The 27,740-nt window shown below is 43.1% G+C and overlaps 1 protein-coding gene across 1 annotated transcript in view; it reads left to right on the forward strand.

Annotated features, from left to right (window-relative positions):
- LOC124789683 (ATP-dependent translocase ABCB1-like) overlaps positions 1 to 27,740 on the forward strand; it is a 213,597-nt gene that overhangs the window by 63,965 nt on the left and 121,892 nt on the right. The window contains exons 7-9 of the mRNA XM_047257118.1: positions 662 to 958; positions 19,549 to 19,744; positions 23,332 to 23,556. Of these exons, the coding sequence (XP_047113074.1) occupies positions 662 to 958; positions 19,549 to 19,744; positions 23,332 to 23,556 (718 nt within the window). The remainder of the gene's footprint in view (positions 1 to 661; positions 959 to 19,548; positions 19,745 to 23,331; positions 23,557 to 27,740) is intronic.

Consider the following 27,740-nt stretch of genomic DNA (forward strand, 5'->3'; position numbering starts at 1 on the left):
TGGTGTAAATTGCCCTGAAGACGACCCCATCGTGGGTTGAAACCGGTTGGCGGCAACATAAATAATGCGATTGTGACTGTCATTTTGAATAACTGATTATAAGCAAGTAATCACTGTTATCTCCACACAACTATGTTGTCTAAAAAAAGAAAAAACCGGATCTCCTTGCCTAATAGGCAAAAATGTTGATTATTACACAACCACAGCATTGTGGTCAACAGTGGTGCACCCAATATGTAAGTCGAATGTTCTCCCCAACACAAACTTCATATCTCCAGCTTATTTTTCACCCTTAATTGTCAGTATTGCCAATGTGGGTCAGCCTTAACTGACCAAAGTTACTAGGAAGACCACTGTTCTCTATGCTTACTTGTGAGCGGGGAAAAGCTGGAGATCTGAAATGAAGTTTGTCTTGGGGACGCCCCCTGGACTTGGGCAGTCATTGATGTGGTGTTGTAATGGTAAGCATCTCTGCCTAGGAAGCAAGAAGGCCCGGGTTCGAGTCCCGTCCGTTTCATTTCTTCAGCTTTCATCCTGATCGTAGTTGTATGAGAAATGAAGACGAGCTTCGATGACCGGTCCAATGGAACGCGTTACTGACGCAAGACCTCGGACATTCGGCATGAAGCTAGTGTAGCGTGGGTTCCGTTGCCGGTTGCAGGCAGCTGCAGGAGTTGAACTTCGGCATCGGAGAGCTGATGGTGCAGTTCGCGATGCAGCTGGTGAGCCACGGCGGCGCGCTGGCGGTGGCGGTGTACCGCGGCTGGGAGCTGTCGCTGGCGTGCCTGGCCGCCGTGCCACTCACCGCCGCCTCGCTCAAGGCCGCGGACTCCTACACCAGCCGGCTGTGCAGCGAGGAGGCGGGCGCCCGCGGCAAGGCCAGCGCCGTCGCCGAGGAGGTGCTCGGCGCCATCCGCACCGTCGTCGCCTTCGGAGGACAGCAGAAGGAGGTCCAGAGGTAAGACATGCACCCGGTAACCATCTCTTCTGACAGATGAGTCCCCGACGGAGACATCTACGTCCTAGCTGAACTTATTTTTCTACTGCTGCATCGTTTTTTCCCACCACCTTCGCATTAGCTTATACACCCTAAGGAAAAAGAAATGACGCACCATGGACGAATTATCGGAATGGGACGGGTATCGATGGAATTATGCACATCTATAGACAAACAAATGATTACCATTTCAGAAATAAATGATCTATTCAAGAGAAAATCTTCACAAATTTCGAGATGGCTGGAGGGTCCTGCCCATAAAGCCCCAAAATTTCTGAAATGGGGAGAAATCCAGCGACCTTGCTGGCCAAAGTGTGGTTTTCCAAGCATGAAGACAAGCAGCAGAAACTTTAGCCGTGTGCGGCGGGCATTAATGGAAATAAAATGGGGCGTAGAGAATTAGTGACATACCGCTGTGCTGTGAGGTGCTGCGGATGATAACCAAAGGGATGCTGCTGTGAAATTTAAAAGGTGAGGTAAGTTCCTACGGGACCAAACTGTTGAGCTCATCGATCCCTAGGTTGGCACACTCCTTAATCGAACTTAAATTAACTTACGCTAAGGACAACACACACACCCATGTCCGAGGGCGGACTCGAACCTCCGACAAGGGGTGGGGGGGGGTGGGGGGGGCGTGCGAACCGTGGCAAGGTGCCCCCTTAGCCTGCGCGCCTGTGAAATAAAATTTCATAACAGTCCAAAATCCTGGTTGCTGGGCCGTATGCAGGGCGACAGTCAGGTTGATATCCCACCTGTGTGCGGGGCGTCTCCAGACAAGTCTTCACTGGTCATCGGGGCTCAGTTCGAAGAGGGACTCATCACTCAAGACAATTCTAATCCAGTTAATGAGACTCCAAACCGGAGAAGTGTCTAGAGACGTCCAGGTCATCGGTGGGATACCAGACTGACTATCATCCGCCATATGTCCTGAAAAGCTGGAATGCTGGACTCCGCAACCATTTCCTTTATTACCAGTAACCGTTTGCTTGTCATCTGCGGCACCCTTAAAGCACAGTTATACGTCGTTACGTCTTGTTGTCCTTCGTTGCAAGCCATCCTGGGCTTACATTTCACCAAGATAATGCCCACTCGCACACAGCGAGTGTTGCTACTGCTTATCTTTGTGCTCCTATACAACCTGGTATACATGCAAAATTATATTATTGTATGGCACAGAAATCAGGAGATACGACGTCATAAACATAGAGCTGCGTGTAGATGAGACTGCAGAGTGAAATTCCAGGAGGTAACCTGATTGAACTGGATTTTGAAGGATCATTGGAATCTCTGGAGTGCACAGCAGAGGACGAGGAAAGCAGTGTTATTAGCATACTGAAGGAGGTGGAGAGATGGAGGTCTTTTGAGTGTACTGGCAATATAGGGGAGATAAAGAAGAGGAGGAGAGGGCATGGGACTTTGTGACACACCTGCAGTGGGATGGAAGATAAGGGCATTGGTGTTGTTTACAGTGATAATCGATGGGCAGTCAGATAGGAGATGGCTAAGTCTGGAGTTCGAAAAGGAGGCCAGAACGTACGTGGCCATACACTTTCTGGGAGTTGAGCTGCTGGGTTAGGAGATGAATTAGGTACATTAGTTGGTCATCAGAGGAGACGTTATGACGGAAGACACACTAGTTAACAGGTAGGAAGTGGTGTCAGTTGATGGATGCATCAGGATATAATGGATTCAAAGAACTTGCTGAACAGAGAAGTGAAGCTGATGAAGTGGTACGAAGAAGTATTGCTATGGTGTTTGTGTGGTTTGAGGAACAGTTCCACAGTTCAGGAAGTAACGTGTGGAGAGGACCATCTTGCAAAAGGTTGCAAGGATTGTGGGAAACGAGAGTGGTCATTCTTGGAGATGTCGGTAGGTAATAAGGTCGTGACCAAGCAAAGAGTTGTGTTTTTTTGGGAAGTACTTGTTTTATGTCTGTTTTGTGATAGTTTGATTTAATTCTGTTTGTGGTATATTGTCTAAGTTCAAATGTTCAAAAAATGTTCAAATGTGCATGAAATCTTATCGGACTTAACTGCTAAGGTCATGAGTCCCTAAGCTTACACACTAGTTAACCTAAATTATCCTGAGGACAAACACACACACCAATGCCCGAGGGAGGACTCGAACCTCCACTGGGACCAGCTGCACAGTCCATGACTGCAGTGCCTTAGACCGCTCGGCTAATCCCGCGTGGCTATTGTCTAAGTAATGGAAGCTTGGAGTCAGGAGTGGAATAGGGAGTAATCAAAATGAGGTCATCAGGAATGTGGACAGATGATGGTGAAATGAGGATATATGGTATTATTAGAATTGTGGATGGATGTAGTGCCTGACAAGGTCTGCTGCAGGGAGGATAAGATGTGTATCAGACTGACAGAATTTGAATGGGTGGGATCAAATGTGGGTATCATGAATTCCATGTAGGCATTCCATTTGGTACAGAAATAGTCTTGGAAAACTTTTGTGCAGTGATTGGAATAAGGTGTGTGGGGAAGAGGTTGGGTGTAATGAATGTAGAGGAGAATAGATAATGGTCACCTCCAGTTGGATAAAGGATTGCTGTAGTGAGTTGTCCAAGGAGGTTGGGAGAAGCTGATATGATGTACAGAGTGGTGGTGTTTCAGGGATGGGTGTGCTGGGGAACAGAGTGGGAGAAACATCATCTTCGAGGTAGTCTGCAAACTGACACCACTGCTGGAGCTCTGCAGGTGATGTGCTATGGATTTTCAAGTCACTGGAAGTTACTTAGGTGGAAGAAGTGTAGTCAATACGGCTGAATCTATTTGGATACAGGTAGTGCCACAGATTACAGTTAAGTATTTGAAGAATGGGGTAACGATTTGATTGGTGAGAGTACTGTAGAAGGGTTGTGATCGAACAGGGATATTACATTGGTGCCCAATTGTGGCTCTGCCTCTGGCAAAGGGAAGGAGATTATCTTGGTGGTATAGAATGTAGGGAGAGATATTGATTGTATGATTGGATGTGAGGAATATCTCATTTCTAAGGAAGACATGGCATTTGTAGTGGGGAATGGTATCCATAAAAAGGGGGAACAGATGTGTGGAACAGGATGTTGTAATGCTGTTTCACAATGATAAGGAGATTGTAAATAGATTGTGAGGGTGGGTACTAGAGGGAGTCTACACTACGGTGTTGAGGTGGATCAAGATGAAGTAGACCTGAATTAAGTGATTTTGGGGTTGAGATGGAGTAGATAGAAGGGAAATTTGTTGAAGGGAGTGTAAATGTGGTAATGGATGGATGTTTTAAAAGACAATGATCATTACGACGTTTTTTACATTTTCAGCAATAAGAGTTGCACAGAGAGGATAGTTGGAATTATCAGTGGTTCAAGACACTGAATTCCGGTTTGGTAGGTTGGGGCTTGGCTATGAATTTCGCAGAATAGATGGGATGGGAGTAGTTGCAGGCATTGCAGAAATAGGGGAAAGCAAGGTTAGGACATCTTTAAAGAAAATGAGAGGATTTACAGTGTCGATGGGTGGGTGGGTTTTTACAATTGGCTGTGACGTGATCATTATAATGGCGACCCCTTTGGCAGCAATAGGACTGATAATGGGATCTGGAAGATTTGACCTTGTGGTGGTGATGGTATATCAAGGTCCCATCTTCAAGGAGGTGGTCAATGATTGAGGCAGACTCAGTAAAAACATGGATAAAGTAAGTGGGGCTGAGGACATTATTGATATGGGGGGGATTTGTAGGACTTCTAATTCAGGTTGGGTGTTCAATTCACTTTCCACCTCCTCACCTGCAATATCGTGGTCAACTTCGTGTCGTCCCTCGATATCGCAGGTAAGGAAGTGGAAAGTGAAGTTGTGACGTCCCCTTTGAAAAATCATAAATGACAGTGCTGGAAAAACTTCTACGTTATTTGATACAAAGACAGCTGAGTAAAATTGAACGTATTCGGACAGTTCTCTCTTTACTTGTTCTGATCATCACTAAACTGGCACACAATATTTTTTTAGCGCAACGCAATCTGACTTTCAATAATCCCTACAAATGAATGGGCCTGACTAACAATAACCTATACCTTTCATGAATCACTTACCTCACAAAAATCTTCGTTACTCGAACTACTGCAATACAGCGAGCGCCAATACTGCCAGCTAAATAAAAGATTCTAACTACTGATAGGCATAGTTAGCAAATTAAAGATTTTGACAGAAAACAAACAACGTATTTACCTTAATAGCGTTCAAAAGTCATTATATATAATTTTGTGACATCCAATTAAACAAATTTCCTTTTTCTGACGGACACACGTCCAGATCGTCCACTCAAAACTCTTGCATCTCTCTGTCCACATCCACCACTGCTGGCGGCTCACCTCCAACTGCACAACGCTACGCGCTGTTCACATCCTACTGCCCAACACTACACAAGCGAATATTCCAACAATGAGTCCAACCAGCCACAGTCTGCACACAGCACAGTCAGTGATTTTCAGACAGAGAGCTACGTGGCGTTACCAACATAAAAACCTAAACAGCCTACTAACAAAGTGTGAGTGTGGGAGGATGATGGGGGAAGCATTGGGGTTGTTTTTGGGTGGGTGTAGTAGCGAGGGGTGGTAAGGAGGCTTTGGAACCAAAGTTTTTTGGAGAAGAGGGTGAGTGTGAAAGTTGATGTTCAGGTACCTAAGTAGTACAAAGTCTTTCCTCAGGATTGTTTGGAGGATTTTGAAGTTTTGGAAATTTTTTTTTATTTTGAGGATAAGACATTTGGGTTTGGGGAATTTTTGGACCTCGATTGGAGAGGGTGCCGGTGTGAAAATCAGAGGAAGACGTTGTAGGGGGTGGGAATTGTCATGAATTTTTATAGTATTGTCTGATTGAGTTTGTGGCTTTTCTGAGTGTGGAACTCGCAGCAGCATTGGTGTTTTGGCATTTCGATGGTTTTCAGTCGCTGTTGGAGGGAATGATGATTGCTGGATACGAGATGATGGAATCTGTGGGTTGTGCAGGTCATTCAGTATGGCTTGCATCAGTTGGTATTGTGTAGTTTGTGGAAGAGAAGCTTGTGAAATCCTGTTGTTACTGTTGCTGAGTGGGAGTCTCGGCTTAGTAAGAAACGGTAGGGAGGTGTGGGAAGAGAAAGAGACGCAAGTATTTTGAATGTGGTGTGAGACGATACGGTAGACAGGAGAGGACAGATGCGTGGTGGTGGGTGAGATGACATTTCCCATGTGGGACAGTGGAGCAGTATTTGCTGATATGCAGGTGATTGATTTGATGGGGTTATCCACGATGGCGGGCGACGATAAACGGCAATGAGTCGTGTGGTTGGCCGCGAAAGGTTGCCGATGATGATGGGGGAAGGGTGCAGTGGACTTGTGGATGATGAGCCAGATGCTGACGACTAAATGTCACCAAAACGATAAGGATGACAGTAGCTATGTCTGGGGCATGCTGTGATGACAGCAGCAACGAACGAAGGTGGTGGAGGTAGCAATGGCAGAGGTAGTGGCGGCAGAAGAGTTGGTGGGTGGTGGTAGCGGAACCAGAGGCACAGAGACAAGTAAAGCTCCGAAGGCCAATTTGTGGGCAACTACGACAATCCACAAGGTGAGGTGAGGTCAAGCTGACGTGACAAGTAGTAGAATTTAAAAACACTCATGGCAGTTCTTGACAACAAAAAGTAACACACACACACACACACACACACGGGGCTGAGGGGAGGGAGGGCGAAATACAGATAAGAAAGAGTAGACACTAAAATATGACACACACTGAAACAGTGTGCAGGAAGCGAGTGAATTGAAAATATCGATCTAGCACTAGGAGTGTACACGCCAGTCTAGTCAACAGCCACTGAGGATGCAGTTATATGGTTACAGGGTATTAGCAATTAATTTGGGAGTAGATGACGAGTTTAAGCTCTGTAGCCTGTCAAAGCCAAGCTGAATAACCTTTTTTCGTTCCTGTTGAAAGGGTAACAGTGCAGAAAATTGATATGGGTCGGCAGTAACTGTTTCGTAGGCAACCTTAAGAGTAATAACGTCATGTGAGGCGTCTCGCATACAAAGAACATACAGTTTCCGGCCGCGAGTGAGACCTCACAAGACTCGAAGGTATCTCTCGGTATATGACGACTCTTTTCACCGCGTCTGTGCAGTTAAGCTAAGTTTATCTTTAACTTTTGTATTTAACATATGATTTTTCCCTATGAAGTCTAACTGCTTTGATAAAGATGGTGGACTTGTGACTGCCATTACGACTGCACAGAAAATGTGTTCTCACTGATAGCACATGGTGTCCAATGTTATTTCAGATCTAGACAACCGAAAACCATCACGGACATCTCCTTCCGAGAATTACAAACCGAGGGTAAAATCAAGGACAATGATACTGTGTTACAAATAATTCAGAATATGCCCTCCAGCGCTATTTATCCAGTTTGAAAACACTATTTTGACTAACTACAATAGGTATCAGCAAATAAATACATAAAAATGTTATTTGCTAATCAGACAGAACTTTCCTTCTCTCATTATCTTTTATGTCAGTACACTCTTCATTGTGTGGTAACCAGTACTTTATAATACAAAGTTATCTGTTGAGTATCTGAATTAATTGTCGCTGTTTGTTAGACAGAAAACAGACACCATCGAAGTCTCTTGAAGGTTTCCTTTACTCTGTTTGCAACATGTGGCGTCGCACTGTCATGAAGCAGAATGACTTTGTCATGTCTCTGAAAACATTGGAGACAAACTGAATAATTGTGCTTCATAGTGTTCACCGTCTGACCAGCTCATGGTACACCACATCGATCAGGACGCATCTAATGATACACTTCCAAATCAGGGACTGTGATCGTTTAAACCACTCTCTGCACGTTTTCCTGACACAGCATGCTCTCCGTACATTTCCAACAGCAAACGTCAATTTTCCGCAGCAGATTTCTTGAGATGAAAACAGATGCATTTCCGGCAAATGCTTGTTTGTAGGGGCAAAACCCGCCGTATTCAGAGCAATACACAGGCATGGTTTTTTTCTTCATTCCACTTGAAAGTCACACAGACATCAGAAAGCCCACTGTTTCTACTGTTCAGTAGGTCTCTTGTCGCTGTCTGTGCTGATGCTCTAGTACAACTGTTGCCCGCTCCCTCAGCTTCGAAAATTAATTGAGGCTCTCAGTACGCTGACCCGACGTAGCCTGTACTGACATTTCACATTGGAATACTTGCGCGATGAGCTCAGTACAGGTAACTTAGTGAGAAGGCAATGGTTTAAAATTAGGGTGGACAAAATAGACCTAGCACAGAAAATATTTCATGGATTTTGAGACAGGCAACTCAGGGTCGATGATGTAACTTGCACTGCCTATTTTAAGGAGAGTGGAATACACTGCACAAAAGAATTAAAAGAGTCATTTCTTGAAATCGCGTCATTTTCCCCCAACGCTACACATAAGTGTGAAATTTCCAAACCGCGGGACTGCTACGGTCGCAGGTTCGAATCCTGCCTCGGGCATGGGTGTGTGTGATGTCCTTAGGTTAGTTAGGTTTAAGTAGTACTAAGTTCTAGGGGACTTATGACCTAAGATGTTGAGTCCCATAGTGCTCAGAGCCATTTTTTTGAAATTTCCAAGCTGTGGATTCTTACAGGGACCCTTTGTGTTTTATTCATGCAAGTCCCAATGCATACCCTGACCCTGTTTCCCACGATCATGAGAACAGAGAGCGAGAAGAAAGATGGCTGAAAAAGGCATAAACACGCTTTGCTACTTCAGATCAAGATGATCGTTCCGTCGTACATCGCACATCAAACTGTCGTCGTTGTTGTTGTGGTCTTCAGTCCTGAGACTGGTTTGATGCAGCTCTCCATGCTACTGTATCCTGTGCAAGCTTCTTCATCTCCCAGTACCTACTGCAGCCAACATCCTACTTAATCTGCTTAGTGTATTCATCTCTTGGTCTCCCTTTACGATTTTTACCCTCCAATACTAAATTACTGATCCCTCGATGTCTCAGAACATATCCTACAAACCAATCCCTTCTTCTACTCAAGTTGTGCCACAAGCTCCTCTTCTCCCCGTTTCTATTCAATACCTCCTCATTAGTTACGTGATCTAACCATCTGATCTTCAGCATTCTTCTGTAGCACCACATTTCGAAAGCTTCTATTCTCTTCCTGTCCAAACTATTTATCGTCCATGTTTCACTTCCATACATGGCTACATTCCATACAGATACTTTCAGAAACGACTTCCTGACATATCTATACTCGATGTTAACAAATTTCTCTTCATCAGAAACGCTTTCCTTGCCATTGCCAGTCTACATTTTATATCCTCTCTACTTCGACCATCATCAGTTATTTTGCTCCCTAAATAGCAAAACTCCTTTACTACTTTAATCATCTTATTTCCAAATCTAATTCCCTCAGCATCACCCGACTTAATTCGACTACATTCCATTATCTTCGTTTTGCTTCTGTTGATGTTCATCTTATACCCCCCTTTCAAGACACTGTCCATTCCGTTCAACTGCTCTTTCAAGTCCTTTGCTGTCTCTGACAGAATTACAAGGTCATCGGCGAACCTCAAAGTGTTTATTTCTTCTCCATGGATTTTAATACCTACTCCGAACCTTTCTTTTGTTTCCTTTACTGCTTGCTCAATATACAGATTGAATAACATCGGGGATAGGCTACAACCCCGTCTCACTCCCTTCCCAACCACTGCTTCCCTTTAATACCCCTAGACTCTTATAACTGCCATCTGGTTTGTGTACAAATTGTAAATAGCCTTTCGCTCCCTGTATTTTACCACTTCCACCTTCACAACCAACATTGTCAAAAGCTTTCTCTAAGTCTACAAATGCTAGAAACGTAGGTTTGCCTTTCCTTAATCTTTCGTTATCGACTACGAAATCTATGTAAATAAGAGTCTCAGGGGAAGGGGTGGTTTCATTACCGGCTTTTATGCCACATGAAGCCTTTTCGTGTCGACAGTGAGCGGCAACGTGTCTGAAATGTTTTCCTCGGCCACCCATAAGAACACGCGTGATTTCAACTTCGGGTCTCGCGGTCTGGCCTGCACAGCGGAGGCGGGAAGGAAAAGGACGGAATGTGGTTAAGGCGGGGAGGGGCAAGGGGCTGTCGACTACCGTGTAACTGGTCTACGGTGGCGTTGGGCATTGTTGTTGTTGTTGTGCTCTTCAGTCCTGAGACTGGTTTGATTCAGCTCTCCATGCTACTCTATCCTGTGTACGTTTCTTCATCTCTAACTACTGCAACCTACATCCTCCCGAATCTGCTTAGTGTATTCATCTCTTGGTCTCCCTCAATGATTTTTACCCTCCACGCTGCCCTGCAGTTCTAGATTGGTGATCCCTTGATGCCTCAGAACATCTCCTACGAACCGATCCCTTCTTCTAGTCAATTTGTGCCATAAACTCCTCCCCAAATCTATTCAGTACTTCCTCATTAGGTATGTGACCTAGTTGTGGTGAAATTTTGTGCCAAAGTTACATTAAGCCACCTTACACCTCACATAATCTTCTTAACGCTGACCTATTTTTCGCATGTCTCGACACCTTGCTGGAGGCAACGCCATGCCCGAGGGTGAGGTCGCAGGGCGCTACGCTTTTGCATCGTTACAATGGAATGTTGCAGGCATGTTTGAGTCAAATTTCGCACTTCTGCATCGCATATTGGGAAAATGATGGTGGTTCAAAAAAGTGACCTCTTAATTCTTTTGCGTAGTGTATTTTCCAGGTCACTTATTTGCTCACCCTGTATGAGCTCAGACAGGTGTCAGATAAGGACGAAAACAAAATCTGGGGACGTGTCACGCAGCCAACCTAAGAAAACTCCTAAGAACAGTGTAACGGTCCGTCACGCTGCCTTTCTTCTGCCGATAGATAACAAATCTCCGTGCCTCATTAATACCTGTTTATGTAGTTTGTTTTACAGCCCGTTCATATTTCTTAACAAGTCATCATGCAATGATTTATATTCGTTGCATCAGATCTACAGGCCAGGAGAGTCAATCACAATTTTCATGTGACCTTGTAACGCCGGAAATGCATATCCTCCTATTTCCATCTATTGTACCATAATTTTTTCCTTATGTTGTTACCTGAATATATAACATTTCTGTGTCTTTGTATATTGTAATTGTTTTACTATTTGTATATATATTTATGAATTTATGTCTATGTATAATTGATTTGTTGTGTAAAGATTATTTGTATTTATACGCTGGGTCTGGCCTAGGGAAAACTATACTATCGAACGAATACATCGATAGGTCGTGTGGAGAACGAAAGTGTTTAGGATCTTTGGCAGTGTTAACTCTGCCGCGTGGAGCGCAGGCAGAGCAGTGGGAGTCTGGCTGGGGTGGTGCAGTGGAGCAGGTGTGTTGTGTGAAGCTCCCGCGAGTTGCCGCGCTTTCGGGGTTTGGCAGCCTGTAATTGCGCTCGACTTGCGATGATAGTTTCTGACATGGTGTCGCGGACGGGAAGCATTAGCTGGCGCACATCAAGAGCCCGTTTCGTCTGGTGACCGTGTCGAGAAGAAGGCGCGCCAACATCCAGCTTCTGCAACAGCGACGGCCGACAATGAGTGACTGTCGCCACCTCCTCGATCGACGACTTCAAATCTTCAATCAACCAACAAGGAAGACTAAAAGCACGTAAATTTTCAGAACTGTATGGCAGAACTCAGCTTTTCAAACTGTTCCATTTGCCTCGCAAAATTACAGCAACTTAGCTTGAACTTTTGTTGCTCATTGTCCCAATTGCATTACCAAGCAGGGTCCCTTCCTTTTCCGAAATGAACCCGAGTGTCGTTGAAATTCAGACGCCAGCATTAAAGTACAATCATTCCATTTCACTGCTTTAATTTCAAAGTTCAGTTTAAGTATTCATAGCTGGCTACAATATTTAGATTACGCAAGCACAAATCTCTTATTTCTAAATTGCGTAGATTGAAGTAGCTTTTGAAATGATTGTTGAGGTAGACCAAGACTAACCGTATTTTACTGAATTTCGATGTGCTTAAGAAAGAAAGCTTCTTATTAATTTCAGTCACTAAATTAACTTTCAATTTTCCGGTTTTATTAATTCTTTTGCTAAATTAAGTCAGAGTGCAGCGAAAGTTATTACTTCTGACAAACTTTCAGTTTTCACACTACACGTGTCAACCTTCAGTTGCCACGCTTCTAGTGCTAATTATATGTGTAATTACCTTTCTTTTTCAGTTACTATAGTAATTGTCCTTAGGACTGGCGACCGTAATTTCCCCCAAATCTCAAATATCTAATTACCGCTAGTTAACTGTTAACGTAACGGCCGCACGTTTACTTTCTTCATTAACTTTACCCCTTTTCAAAATTAATTTCCACCAGTTTCATTTGCATTTTTCCTTTCATTGAGATGTAACCCTTTCCTCCCTCTTTACCGACAGATTAACTTCGGTGACGATTGCTTTTCCCAAATTTCCATTAGGTACACGCGGTTTGATTTTTCACTGTCATTAAGGTCGATAAGGGAGGGGCAGGTTAAACGTGGCGACCTGGTGACAGAACAATCTTCAGATTTGAGGTTGTTCTGGACACGAATTTTGCATTGTGCAAATCTCGTAACAAAGTACTGATTACGAAATGGTCGATACGTCAGCGAGAATATTAGTGTGAGGAATCCTAATTAGATTTGAGATTTGGCTTTTATATTGAAAAATATTAAAATGAGTGAAGGCAAAAATTGCCAAAATTTGGTAGACTTGGATACGGAACAACCGGTCGAACAGTGGGAAACGCGCACCGCGGTACCCATTGTTCAGGGGCAGGCGAATAGCATGAAAGACGCGACCGCCGAAACGCAACAAAGAGCAGAAATGGAATTCCAAACTTTAGAAATTGTTTCGGAATCGGAAGTGAAAATCAAATCTGAATCCCTTGATGACGAATACGGGGGGGACAATTAAAGAGGAAGCCGCTGCGGGAGTAAAACCGGTAGTTTCCGGGAATTTAACTGATTTATTGAATGTTTTGATTATTAACGAAATCAGGAGTCAATCGGCGGAAATTAAAGCTCTGTCTGCCAAGCAAGTAGCTCAGGCTGCCAAGCAAAAAGCTCAGGCTGCCAAGCAAAAAGCTCAGGCTGCCAAGCAAGAAGCTCAGTCTGAAAAAATTGAAGGAATGCTAGATAATCAGAACAAAGCTGTTAATGTTGTTAACAACAATGTTGAAGTTGTTAACACAAAAGTTGATAAAATCAAAGACGATATTGTCGTGATTAATACCGAAATCGGTAACCTTAAACAGGAAATGATAGGCGTTCAGGTGGAAATTGCGAGCATAAATACTCGTTTTGATTCCGAAATTAGCAGAATCGAGAAAAGTGTAGGAGACGCAGTTGCGCCGATCATCGAGAATAAGGTGACGGAACAAATTCAATTAGTGAGAAAAGAGGATCAACAGAAGGTGGAAACTTTAAAGGCTTTAGTATCCGAAGTAGATACCAAAGTGACGAAGCAGGCTAATACCTGCGAAGAGAAAAAGAGGGAAGTGGAAACGCTTGCGACAACCACTTGCCAAGTGATTACGAGGGTTTCGGAATTAGAAAGGAAACTTGACGAAAAACAGAGCTATGTGCCGATCTGTGCACATAGTTCGGAGTTGTTGACGAAAGAGGAGCGGTTCGACCCCTTGAAAAAAGGCGGTATACACCCGACGGATTTCATTAAAAATTGTGAAAGAGTTTTACCCAGATCATGGACTAATGAGAGAAAAATTAATGCGGTTATTGATGCGTCGGCTGGTGATGCCAAGCGTTGGGGCTTAAACCTCAACATTACGAACCTGACTTTTGACGAATTTAAAAATTTGTTTCTGGCTGAATACTGGTCAGAGCAAAAACAGCAAAGTGTCTGGCGCGAATTTGTCGTATCGAGGCCTTTCGATGCGAATTCGCGCGGCTCGATGAAGGAGTTTTGTGAGGGCTGGATCCGCAAGTTGGAATATTTGCGTGATCGCCGCACGGAATCCGAAATACTCTGGGAACTCTACAAGAAGCTTCCAGATGATACAAAACGCTACGTAGGAAGCAATTACAGGACAATCAATGATTTCCTGGAAAGAGTTGAAGACGAGGACAATTGGCGCTATAATCGCGATACTGGTAGAGGCCGTGGTAACAACAACGGGTACCACAGCAACCACAACAATGATAACTATGGGAATAATGCATACCGCAATCTTGGCAGCAATAACAATAATGGTTCGTGCCGTAATGACAATCGGTACAATGCAAATAATAACAGGAATGACGGAAACCAGTATCATACTAGAGTGATACGGACTTCACAGAATAGTAATAACGCCAGAGGGTGTGACCAGCCGCCTCAGCAGCATCCAGGGAGCGTATCTGCTGGGATGAGACAGGGAAACCATTAGCCGCGCCGGTGAGGGGCCCACCGGGCGTGGAGAAATTTTGGCGGCCCAATAACAGGAGAAAACCCAGGTGTCGTCGTTTTGAAAATTCCGTATGGAATAATCAACGGCGGTAGAGTGTGCCAGTGTTAGGAGAAAGGAGTGCACCCACAAGTAGTAGATCAGCTGTATACACGGCAGTAGAAAAAACATTCACTGTCAGTGAGAACAATTTAAGTAGTGTTCCGGAAATCGATTATAAAGTGACAGCTGTAATACCCACTGCGGAACTGGAGATTGAGCTTAAGAATAATTCGCAAGTGTTGAGAGGAGATCAGATGTCGGATAAAACGTCCGTCATTGAGCGAGGGGATGTAGAGAGGCATGAGGTCTGGTTAAGGCAGTTCGGTCGCTTATACGACGAACTAAGAGATTATAGGGGCCTGTACGGGAGAAGTGTTTATAGGGAGCGCAGGCAGGATTTGCCACGTCTCGTCCCACAGGAAGATAGTAGTTGTGAAGTGGTAGAAAGTTCTGGCCCTAACCGGCGGACTTTACTAGAAATAGTTGATGTTAATGGGGAGCACGGGCAAGATGCGTCGTGTTTCGTCCCGCAGGAGTTGAATGTTGAAGTAGTAACGGAAAGTTCTGGCCCTAACCGGCAGACTTTACCGAAAGTTGTAGTGGTAGAAGTAGCCGACCCATCCGACGCGAACATCCAGTTTAAACATTGCGACAGTATTAAGGAGAAAGATTACTAAAATTTTAGTGATAGCCGGACACGATTGGTAGAAAAGCTCGTAGATTACAGCGTGTATGAGGTTAGAGCTGACGTTATGCGGTCAGACGGTAGCAGTGTGGGTTGCGCAGATCCAGAGGAAGTAATTTCAGATGCTACTGGGCACATTCCTCCAGGTAGACTGGCAGATGAGATCAGTCTGACCAAAGTGGAATCAACGAAGGTGACAATTAGTGAATTGATAGCAAAGCAACACTCACTAGTTGACGAGTTACAGAAAAAGGTTTCGGTATTGGAGGCGAAGCTACAGACTAAGCCTCAGGACAAACGTGTTGAAATTAAAACTGTATGTGAACAGAGGCTGAAAAAGCCGCCAGATAAGCCGAATTTAGGATCAAAGCCGGATGGTTTTTTCTGGAGTGACCTGGATATAGACGAGGATTTACTGTGGGAAAATAATGAAACAGTCGAGGACAAGTGTAGACAGATAGTAGTGTATGTTAATATGCACGACCTACAACTAAACGTGTTGATTGACACCGGTGCAGAATTGAGTGCTGTATCTGGGAAAATATTTGAGTTACTGAAAGACAGACCCGGCATCGTAGTTATGCCAGTAACAGGAGTGAAAATTATCGGTGCTACTGGGAAGGCCAGTAAACCGGTCACAAAACAGATTTTTGTCAACTTCGAGATATGTGGGGCACGATTTGAGCAAGAGTTTGTCGTCGTGCCAGACTAAACTACGGAAGTAATTATCGGGTTGGATTGGCTATTAAAGTACCGTGCAGTGATTAATTGCGAAAGCAAACCTTTGACATGTACGTCCCAAGATAAAACAATAGTAGTTAGTTTTGACGAGGCAGGAGACGGTGTGCATAGGCAATACCAGCCTATACACATTGTTAACTGGCCGAATGGTATTGACGTAGGTATGAATTTGAACTACTGTAATGTGAGGAATCTCGGCATTGACAATAGTGTAGAAAGTGAATTGGAAAGTATTGTAGACGGTGTGTCAAACATAACACACGAACAAAGACGAGGCCTGTATGAAGTAATAATGAGGAATAAGAGTGTGTTTTCAGACAAACCGGGACTTGTGGAAGAGATAATCAAATTCCCTCCACCGATTGACATTAATATTGGTGTGAAAAAAAAAGATCGTTTGCGAGAAGTAATGAAGCTAAGAGCCGATGCTCGCATACGTCGACATGACGCTAAAGCGCGTTTTGCTAAGTTTGCAATCGGAGACTTAGTACATGTAAAATCTCATGAGAAATCGAGCGAGATAGACAATGAAATCTCTAAATTTAAGTTTGTTTATAATGGACCATATAAAGTCATTGGTATACCTCACACAAATGCTTATTGCTTAGAGTATCCAAGCTCTGGAAAACTATTAGGTATACGGAACATTGTAGACTTGAAATTGTACCAACCTAGGATTGATTAATACCACAGAATGGGTAATTTGTACAGTATGTGAATATAGAGTGTAAGATTTAAACGATTTGCTAGATTGTCACGATTTTACCTGACCAAGAGGACATTAAAGAAATTGTAATTAATAAGTAATTAAATTTTACTAAATGATTTAAGAGAGTGATTATTAATCAATCGAAAAATCCAACCTGCTTGCTTAAGTTTTCAGCTGAGTCACAGTAGATGAAGCATTGTAAATATGATTTTGTAACTAGCTGTAAGATTCCATGAATATGTGTTTTACTAGTCATTGCCGATGTACTTAGACGCTGTTTTAAGTTTCAGGCTAGTACATGCGTGTGATGATGGACAGAGTTGATTTATCCACTGTGATAGAATTAATGGACTCCTTGAGATTACTCGGGAGTGAGTTTTTCCGAAAGAGTTCAGTGAAACGGACATTCTGGAGATGCCGTTACACAGGGCGAGTGAGATCAAGCGTGCCGCACAGGCGGACTCAACAATACTGGCGAGGCGGAGTCGCTGTCGGCTCTTGTGCCGCTGTCGGCTCGTGTGCCGCTGTCGGCATTCTTTGTACTTGCGAGTACGGAAGGCGGAGTTGTTTTTCTTCCCGGACAGCTGATGTGAAAGAATTCTGCTGTCAATATTTATGTTTTTTCGATCTGATGTGTATTATTTTCTTGTTTACCGTTTAAGTGGACTCTCATGGCGAGAGTATTAATTATGAAAAGGTTATATAAAATGTGTATTCTATGTAATTAACTAGAAATTTGCATATTTGATATACCTGTTTTTTATGACCATGTACTCTGATTAATTTTGTAAATAGTATTCCATTTCTTGATACTGTTAGGAATTTTGACAATTTTAGAATAGCTAAACCATTTTCTATGTTTTCTATGAATTTTAATATGTTGTCAATTTGTTTTATTTTGTGCAAGATGACAGAGTGGAATAAGATTATGAGTGTCTCCACTCAATTGCTATGGTCCAAAAATTGGTTTATGGTTAATTAAACGAATGCTAAATTTTGTTGACGTTTTGAGCATATGCATTTCCGCTGTTTCTTATTTGGGACATTTTCTGAGTCTGTTTAGGTTACACGAACATCCTCAGACAATGTGGGGCACGTGTAACGCCGGAAATGCATATCCTATTTCCATCTATTGTACCATAATTTTTTCCTTATGTTGTTACCTGAATATAAAACATTTCTGTGTCTTTGTACATTGTAATTGTTTTACTATTTGTATATATATTTATGCATTTATGTCGATGTATAATTGACGCGCGGGATTAGCCGAGCGGTCTAGGGCGCTGCAGTCATGGACTGTACGGCTGGTCCTGGCGGAGGTTCGAGTCCTCCCTCGGGCATGGGTGTGTGTGATTGTCCTTAGGACAATTTAGGTTAAGTAGTGTGTAAGCTTAGGGACTGATGACCTTAGCAGTTAAGTCCCATAAGATTTCACACACATCTGAATCGATGTATAATTGATTTGTTGTGTAAAGATTATTTGTATTTATACGCTGGGTCTGGCCTAGGGAAAACTATACTATCGAACGAATACATCGATAGGTCGTGTGGAGAACGAAAGTGTCTAGGATCTTTGGTAGTGTTAACTCTGCCGCGTGGAGCGCGGGCAGAGCAGTGGGAGTCTGGCTGGGGTGGTGCAGTGGAGCAGGTGTGTTGCGTGAAGCTCCCGCGAGTTGCCGCGCTTTCGGGGTTTGGCAGCATGTAATTGCGCTCGACTTGCGATGATAGTTTCTGACATGGTGTCGCGGACGGGAAGCATTAGCTGGCGCACATCAAGAGCCCGTTTCGTCTGGTGACCGTGTCGAGAAGAAGGCGCGCCAACATCCAGCTTCTGCAACCGCGACGGCCGACAATGAGTGACTGTCGCCACCTCCTCGATCGACGACTTCAAATCTTCAATCAACCAACAAGGAAGACTAAAAGCACGTAAAGTTTCAGAACTGTATGGCAGAACTCAGCTTTTCGAACTGTTCCATTTGCCTCGCAAAATTACAGCAACTTAGCTTGAACTTTTGTTGCTCATTGTCCCAATTGCATTACCAAGCAGGGTCCCTTCCTTTTCCGAAATGAACCCGAGTGTCGTTGAAATTCAGACGCCAGCATTAAAGTACAATCATTCCATTTCACTGCTTTAATTTCAAAGTTCAGTTTAAGTATTCATAGCTGGCTACAATATTTAGATTACGCAAGCACAAATCTCTTATTTCTAAATTGCGTAGATTGAAGTAGCTTTTGAAATGATTGTTGAGGTAGTCCAAGACTAACCGTATTTTACTGAATTTCGATGTGCTTAAGAAAGAAAGCTTCTTATTAATTTCAGTCACTAAATTAACTTTCAATTTTCCGGTTTTATTAATTCTTTTGCTAAATTAAGTCAGAGTGCAGCGAAAGTTATTACTTCTGACAAACTTTCAGTTTTCACACTACACGTGTCAACCTTCAGTTGCCACGCTTCTAGTGCTAATTATATGTGTAATTACCTTTCTTTTTCAGTTACTATAGTAATTGTCCTTAGGACTGGCGACCGTAATTTCCCCCAAATCTCAAATATCTAATTACCGCTAGTTAACTGTTAACGTAACGGCCGCACATTTACTTTCTTCATTAACTTTACCCCTTTTCAAAATTAATTTCCACCAGTTTCATTTGCATTTTTCCTTTCATTGAGATGTAACCCTTTCCTCCCTCTTTACCGACAGATTAACTTCGGTGACGATTGCTTTTCCCAAATTTCCATTAGGTACACGTGGTTTAATTTTTCACTGTCATTAAGGTAGATAAGGGAGGGGCAGGTTACAACCTGAAGCTGAGAGTTATAATTTATAAAAACAGAAATCGTTGACATAACTGTCACTGAGTTTCCCTTAGGCAACCTGCCTCATCTGTTATGATCAGCTCACGAGAATAACCTGGTACATGTTTCAGGTTCAACAAGAAGTTGCAAGATGCTGTGAAGGTTGGCTTTAAGAGGAACCTAGCCGGCGGACTGTACTCTGCTATCTCGTCTTTCTCTGTGTACATCGTGTATGCCGTGGCGTCCTGGTACGGCGTGTACCTCTTCCTCAGGGACAAGGAGTATCCCAAGAGCCAGAGGAAGTACGACGCAGCAACCGTGATCACAGTAAGTGTGCTAGCTATTCCGTCGAGACTATGGGACCACCTACTTCAAGATATTATATCGGTGGTGGATGCACTACTCTGTGTGCGTATATACAACAGAAACAGATTAGTAGCAATGGTAAGAAACTTTTTTCGTCGTGGCATATTAGTGTGGGCTTGGTTTTCGGCTTTGAACTGCGCCGTTACAGTGTGCCAAATTCATTAAAAGTTATCTGTTCTGCATTGATACTGACATGAAAACTCCGTAAACGACTGTGAAGTACGTAGCGAGGTGCCGCACTTGTTCGCTGGACTCGCATCAGGGACAACGACGGTTCAAATTCGCCTTCGACCATCCAGATTTAGGTTTCCTGTGATTTCCCTCAATCGCTTAAGGCAAACGCTTGGACGGCTCCTTTGAAAGGGCATGGACCATTTCTTTCTCCATCATTAACTACTCAGGGTTTGTGCTCCGTGTCTAATAATCTCGTTGTCGATGGGAAGTTCCTTCTTTCTCTCACTGTGTAATGCGTGGAGCAGGATATTTCCCTTAGTGAATACCCTTCCCCCCTTCAGTCAAACAAACATGTTACCATTCGTGCTGCCTTTACTTGCATACGTTCAGAAATCCCTGTCAGTTATACAAAGGAACGGCCATTATTCAGGGATGTGACAGGAACGAACATTCGAAGCAAAAACAAGTCCAGAAACCACGGGCTTTACGTTGCATACCTTAATAACGATGAGCACTTCATCTTCGTTACTGTGAAATAAACCTCTTCTGCTGCAAGCTCTTTTCTTTCCATGTTTCGGTATTTTGGGAGTAGGTGGTACGGACCAAACCAAGAAAAAATGACCTAGTAAACATGCCCTCTATAATGCATGCATTAGAAGTTGTGAACACTTGTTCAGTAGAAGAGTTGTGTTTCTACAGTAGTGAAGATAAAAAAGTGCTCATAGATTTTGAAGTGTCCAGTTTTAGAGCACACATTTACTAGATTTATTTATTTATTTATTTATTTGCATAGAATTATCCTTTATGTCATATCATGAATACTGATAATTCTTCCTGGGACACCCGGTATTTGGTATAGGTGCCTAATACCTGAGTAATATTCTAGGATGGGTCGCATAAGTGATTTGTAACTATTCTCCTTTGTAGAAAGATTTCATTCGCTTTAAATATGATGGCGCCTATATTGTAATTCCGTTACATATCCCACAAAACATTGGCAACCAGGTATTTGTATAAGCTGAAATTTACATCTGCGAATATTTAAAACAATATAATCTTTGCCACTCTTCGACATCTTATCAAGATATGAATGGATATAACTGCCAGTAATCATGTATAGATAACGGAATGATATGTGAAAAGTCTAACGTTGCTAAAACGTAGTATTGTTTTCCAGATGATTAACATGCTTGGGCCTTGATGTAAAGAAATGCCTCCGAATTCTTTATTCTATTCAAGTATCGGTTGCTTCGCCAACTCAAGTTGCAACCCTCTACCGCTAGATGGCTCCGAATTGTAGAGTGTAGCATGGCTATGTGTAACGTAACTACGTCGGTACGTGAGAAATGGCGTGCCTTAATCGAGTTTCTGACAGCAGAAGACGTGCGGCCCTCTGAAATCTGTGTACGTTGATGATTGCATCGATATCAGTAATATGCGGCGTTGGATTGTTCATGCTCGTAAGAAGGAAACGGTGTTGCTAACCTGAACGTGTATGACAGCGCTCGAAATGGACGACCGCATATTGCAGCCGTCGAGACTCATCGGTATAGGGTTCATGAACTCATCAGAGAAATTCGAGGCTTCTGCTGTGCAGATAGTTTTCTGTACCACGGTCCTGCAGTGATGGTATGTACATACTCCCGTGGTATGCCTGAGGCCTGTATTTGTATTACACGACGATTTTTTCTAATCATCAACCATATTCCGATGAGTCTCCTCGGTTACCGTAGGTGGTCGTCCGCTCCGACCACTGTCACACACATTGAGGTTGGCACTACTATTTCCTTCATTATGTGCACGAACAACACAATGTCGCGTATTGCTGACATAGATACAATCATCATCATACACAGCTTCCATTCTTCCAAGGGTTTCAATTAGAGGTACGCTTTCTGCAGTTATAAACCCGATTACAGCGCGCTATTTCTCACACACCGACGTAGTTACGTTACGCACAGCGATGTTACACGCTACAGTTCGGAGCCGTCTGGCAGCAAAGGGTTTCAAGCTGCGTCACCGAAGCGGGGAAGTCGACTGAGTGATAAATATATCAAGTAGTACCTGAACCGATACTGAGAACAGAATTAAAAAAAAAAATCGGAGGCATTACCATTCCGCACATCCTCGCACAACATGAGCGGCTAGGATCACAACATGTCTCCCAGGAGTACACCTGTATTTACTCCTTCATCTTTCGATGAATCCACTAAGTTAACAGATGGTAAACCCGACAACCGTTCATTTGAATAACATGCTTCGCAGTATACACAGATTTCATGCATGGAGGCTAATGCTGATTCAGAAAACCTCTTCCAAGACTTCCGTTTTGCTGTATCCACTTCTAAACAAACATTTTTTCTTCGCCTAATTAAAATCCATTGTTTTATCTCTGCCGTTGGTGAGCATTTTGCTCATTATAGAGAGGACACTGTTAGATTCAAAGTTGTTATTTCGTGTCTGCCACCTTTCGCGTGAAATAAAACAGCTGCATCGTAGTTACAGTTTTGGGGAATTACCTTCTACTGCGGACATTTTGCAAACCATTGTATCGATTACTTTTGCATTATTTTCCCTTCCGTTTTTATTGAAAATTCGTCACCTCCCAGAGTCATTTCTTGATTCGTAATTCCAGTAACTTCACATAATTCATCTGGCATTGCTACGAGACTATCATTACTTTCGTTACTAACAATCTCTAAATCTGTTACATCTCTTGAACAATACTAATACTTCAAAAAATCTGGGAATACTTGTACATTTTTCCCTCTCCTGTTAGTCAGTGAACCAAGTGCCGTCTTAAATGACGAAATGTGTCGTCCATCCAACTAATGTTACTGTTTAGTTTACTTATTTATTCATTGTTTTTTCTTCTGGCAGGTTTAACGCGACCCATCACAGCTTCCCCTCTTTTGCCAACCTATTCATTTCATGTTATGTACTTGCTTTCACCGAAAGCTGTTGGGAATTTTCCATATGCTGAAACAGTCTTTTCCTTTTCTGTTTCATACGTCTCTGGAAACCACTTCATCTTCCCTGTACTTTCTGTTGAATTCATTTCTAAATTATTTATCTTACCATATTTCTTCATTTTCCTAAATATTTTTGTCACTTTCTTTCTTCAATCGGTTGATTTCTTCTCACACTAGAAGCTCCCTTCTCAGTTACGTTCTTTATAGCCATATTCATTATCCAGCCTCCATAACCATTAAATTTATCCTCCTATCTACCCTACTACATTGAGATTTATGATAGTCAACATTCCATGTCGCAGAATGTACCCCGTTTAGTTCAGCCTTTTTCTCTTCATCTCCTCCTGTTAGCAATCCTTTCCCAGGGACACAACTGTGGGACTAATAGTGAATCTTTTGCAGGTGTTTTACTCGGTGACGCATGGGTCGTCGATGTTCTCCTCACTGTCAGCGTACATCGAGATGATCTCTGAGGCTAGGGGTACCGCCGCGAAGGTGTTCTCTGTTATCGACCGCAAACCAGATATCGACAGCCTGTCGGAAGAAGGCGAGAAACCCTACTACGCCAAGGGTGATGTTACTTTCAAGAACGTCCACTTCGAGTACCCATCGCGGAAGGAAATCAAGGTAAGGTATTTACACGATGTGTAAGGTAAATGCGTCTCACACTCTCCGATAAGAACTTTTTTGAGTGTGCGATCACTTTCGGCAGTCTTGGCGGGAAACTACGTGATGACGTGTATTATTTCAGCGTTGTATGGGCTAATAAAGTCTAAATAAGTCATCCAACGCAGAGGGAATTAGAGAAGGAAATGAGACGCAAGAATTAAACAAATTCTATCACTTGGGCAGCAAAATTGACGATGTCCGAAGTAGAAGGAATATAACATGCAGACTGGCAGTAGCAAGGTAAATTTTTTCCAGAAGGAGAGGTTTGTTAACGTCGTATATGAACTTAAATATTAGGAAGTACGAGGAGTTATTGTTTATCAAGGTCCGATCGGCCGCAAAATGGAAATCACAGTGAAAATCCGATGAAGTTCTGCACATATGTGTAGGGCAGTGTCTCTATTATGCCAGTCGATCGCGTCACATCACATTTTTCGGTTCCGAGCACGTAGTGAGCATGTAAAAGTGCCTATAAAGTAGTGTCTCCCACAAAGTATGAGTGTCTGCTAGAGACACGGCTGATTTCATGCAGTCCACATAACGTAAGCGTTCTTCTTTTCCTTCTTCCATACAGTTCTCGGTTGCACATTACAGGGCAATGAAGATGTTCTTGCAACGTTTTAGATGGGAAGCGTTTGGTCACCCGCCATACAGCTCGGATCTGGCTCCGTGTGAGCTTCATCTCTCCTTACATGAATCGCTGGCTATAAAGACAACGTTTTGACATAGATAATGAGCTGTGGACCACGTAGAGAATTGGTGGAAAGCATAAGTGGTTGCCTTCTATGATGAGGGTATTGGAAATTTGGTACAATGATGTGAGAGATGTCTAAACTGGAGCAGTGACTATGTAGAGAAGTAGCTGTTTCAAATAAAACATTTTTTTTTTATTTTCACTGGTTTCAGTATGCGACCACGCGGACTTTAATAAACGAATAGGCCTCTTATTTGGCCAGAGTGTAGACTGGAACAAGAGTAAAGTGTGGGCAATAAATAGTTTAGGTAAGAAGGGAACAGCAGGTTTCAAATGTGGTGTTAAGAAGCTGAAGACCAATTGTGTCAGATAACTAATACCAGTATACTGAATCGAATTTAGAAGAAAATAAACGTATGGCCCAAATTGACTGAAGGCCAGGTGTTGCGATGCGCGCGTGTGTGTCCATCATAGGCCTCAAAAAGAGAAATAAATTATTAAAATACAGAAACAATGCAATCTGATTTTAGATTAAGGACTCTTTGATAATTAATAACTCATGGGTTGTTGTAACTGACAATTTGAAAGTTTTACAACACAACTTTTATATAAGTGAGTCTACATGGAATTGACTGAATAACAACGAAAAGTCACCATCACAAAGCCAGCAAGAATTTCCTACTAGAGGCAACAGATAACTTCTATACCTCCAAGAAGAGTCCGTGGTAACACCCATACACTTAATTCCAAGTCCTATTCCGATGTCGCAGACGTAGTCTTCCGTAGAGACGTCCTTCAGGTCGGTATTCGGCGTGAACTGACATTCGGTACTGGTTCTAGCCTTTAAATAGAATTGGACAGCCAATCAGATATTGGTGTATTAATACTTCCTGCAGGCCATCTCGAACTCCCTCTGCAGGAAGTAGTGCGCGGAATGTTTGTTTTCAAAACAGCTGATGTTTACCATTGCTTATGCCTTGGGCATAGACAACCTCGGTCCTATGTGGTGTTAGATGTGTTGCCGGCCTGCAGGGGCTACCTTGGCGACGGCATAACATGGGTGTACTCATTTTTTATAGTAATTCGCTTTGAGTTATTTTATATTCAGTTACGGTTCTAGCCGTTAGCAGAGATCCCAAGGTAAAGAAGACATTACCATAATTATTTCTACCGTTCTGAGAAACTCAAATTTAGGAACAGATTTCGCCTGCTGGCATTTTGAGAGATTTTAATTTACTTAAAAAGGAGTTTACTTTCAAAGACTCTTCCAATTTTAAACATTTCCTTCCTCTTCCACGTGGAGTCGTAGGAACACAGTGAGGAGTGAAACAGTACCTTATTTTTCAGTCCTTTCTGTCAAGCTTAACCGAATTCTTTAAAATTTTCTCTGTGTGAAAGAAATGGAAGGAAGGAATATTGCACTTTAACGTCCTGTCCTCAGTGTGGAAAGATGGAGCACAAGTTCAGATTACGGGATGGAGAAGGAAATCGGCCATTCCTTTTTGAAGGGATGCATCCCGGAATTTGCCTGGCGTGATTTGGAGAAGTCACGGAATTCGAAATCTGCATGTCAGAACAGGGATTTGAATTGTCGTCCCGCCAAATGCGAGGCCAATGTGCTAACCATGGCACCACCCTACTCGGTCCGTATAGCACACTAATGGCATCTGTATAGTGTGAGTAATTTTCCATGGAAATTTCTATGCTCTTCAGCTGTCTCCATTCATGCACCAGACGGTTATCATTAAAGGGCAGCTGGGCACAGAGATCCATTGTGGGCTGTAATTATCGTATGGCAGCAAAACACTGTAAGCATGCTAAAGCTTCAATGTAGGCCCGAATTAAGCAGGAAAAAAAATAGTTTCAATTTGGGCCAACATTTGAAAATCCAACGCTGTAATGCAAGAAAGATATATATATAAATGCTTCCATATGTAATGGATTAAGAACAGGACGTGGGCAGAAAAAGTAAAACAAATGAGGAAGGCATTATGTTGACTTCATAGCCTGGTTGTTACACCGTCATACAGACTGTGTACAGCGATAGATTTGCACCTGATGGCCAAAATTGGAACTATTTTTTTCCAGCGTTAATAGGTTCTGCATCAACGCATTAGCATATCTACCAAGTTTCGCTGCCATACGATAGTTACAGCCCTCACCGGACCTCGGTGAGTAGATGCATTTTAATTATAACCATGTGCTACTTTTATTTATTATTGCTTATCTTCAGTTAAGCTGCTTGTGGATGAGTACTGTGAGCCGATAATCTTTGAATACACCTCCGGTCAGAGACTCAATAGATATTATTAGAGCCCTGGTTGCCCGTTGATCTATACCATCTCTGCGAAAGGGAGTAAGTTGCTTTTATATTATCCACCTTGGGTGAAGGTATTGTTAATAGCCAGCGAAGGAGAGCAGTACAGGTTGATAGGACGCATCCTGAGACGTCAAGGAATCGTCAGTTTGGAAATGGAAAAAGTACTTACATGTGGGGAAAAACTAAACTCCGCCCGAACAGGCCATGAACGGTACCGATGGCCACCGTGTCATCCTCAGTCCACAGGCGTAACTGGATGCGGCTATGGAGGGGCATGTGGTCAGCACACCGCTTTCCCAGCATATGTCACTTTACATCTTGCACAGCACACTGAGTTCTACAGGCAGTGTGTGGACGAGTATTATGTTTTTGGGGCAACCCATCTCCCTCCTGTTGCAAGGACGCCAAAAGAATGGGTCTCACAGCATTCTGCATGTGCCGAGCGCTGGTTAGCGTCCGCTACAGAAACAGCAAAGATGAACGAGAGTTGTAGCTTATCGCCCCCTAACATCGTTGCACGACTAACGCAGCACGTCCAACTTGTGAGGCAATTCTTCGAAATGACTATCCCGCCGCTCGAAAGTCCACAGTTCGACCTTTTCTGACTCGCTCAGTTGGTTGTAAGAAGCACCAGTGAGTCTCCATGTCATGGATGTTTGCTTGCTTCACACGTTTGCACCACACTGAGCCTTCTGGCTGTGAGATTCACTGTTAAATAATAGACACTGATGGCACTCTGGCAGCTACGCCACTACGCTGTCTTTCGGCGGACGACGCTCAAACCGTTAGCCGTGCACCTGCACTTTCCTTTTGCTGATCTTCTTTTGCGGCACACACGCCTGTCCTGAAGAGAAGAAAGGTGTTTATTTTCTACAAAAGCTGTAAAAATCAGCCGTAGAGAATGTGCTGACAGGGTGAAAAATTGTTTTCGTATGGCAGCTTAGTGAGGTCTGTCCTCACTAAGCTGCCATACGATAGTTACAGCGCTCACTGGACCTCGGTGAGTAGATGCATTTTAATTATAACCATCTGCTACTTTTATTTATTATTGCTTATCTTCAGTAAAACTGCTTGTGAATGTAAACTCTGATATGTTGTCACATTTTAAGTACTAATTTAGTCATCACG

The sequence above is a fragment of the Schistocerca piceifrons genome, chromosome 3 (genome assembly GCF_021461385.2).
Source record: "Schistocerca piceifrons isolate TAMUIC-IGC-003096 chromosome 3, iqSchPice1.1, whole genome shotgun sequence".
NCBI classification, from domain to species: domain Eukaryota; kingdom Metazoa; phylum Arthropoda; class Insecta; order Orthoptera; family Acrididae; genus Schistocerca; species Schistocerca piceifrons.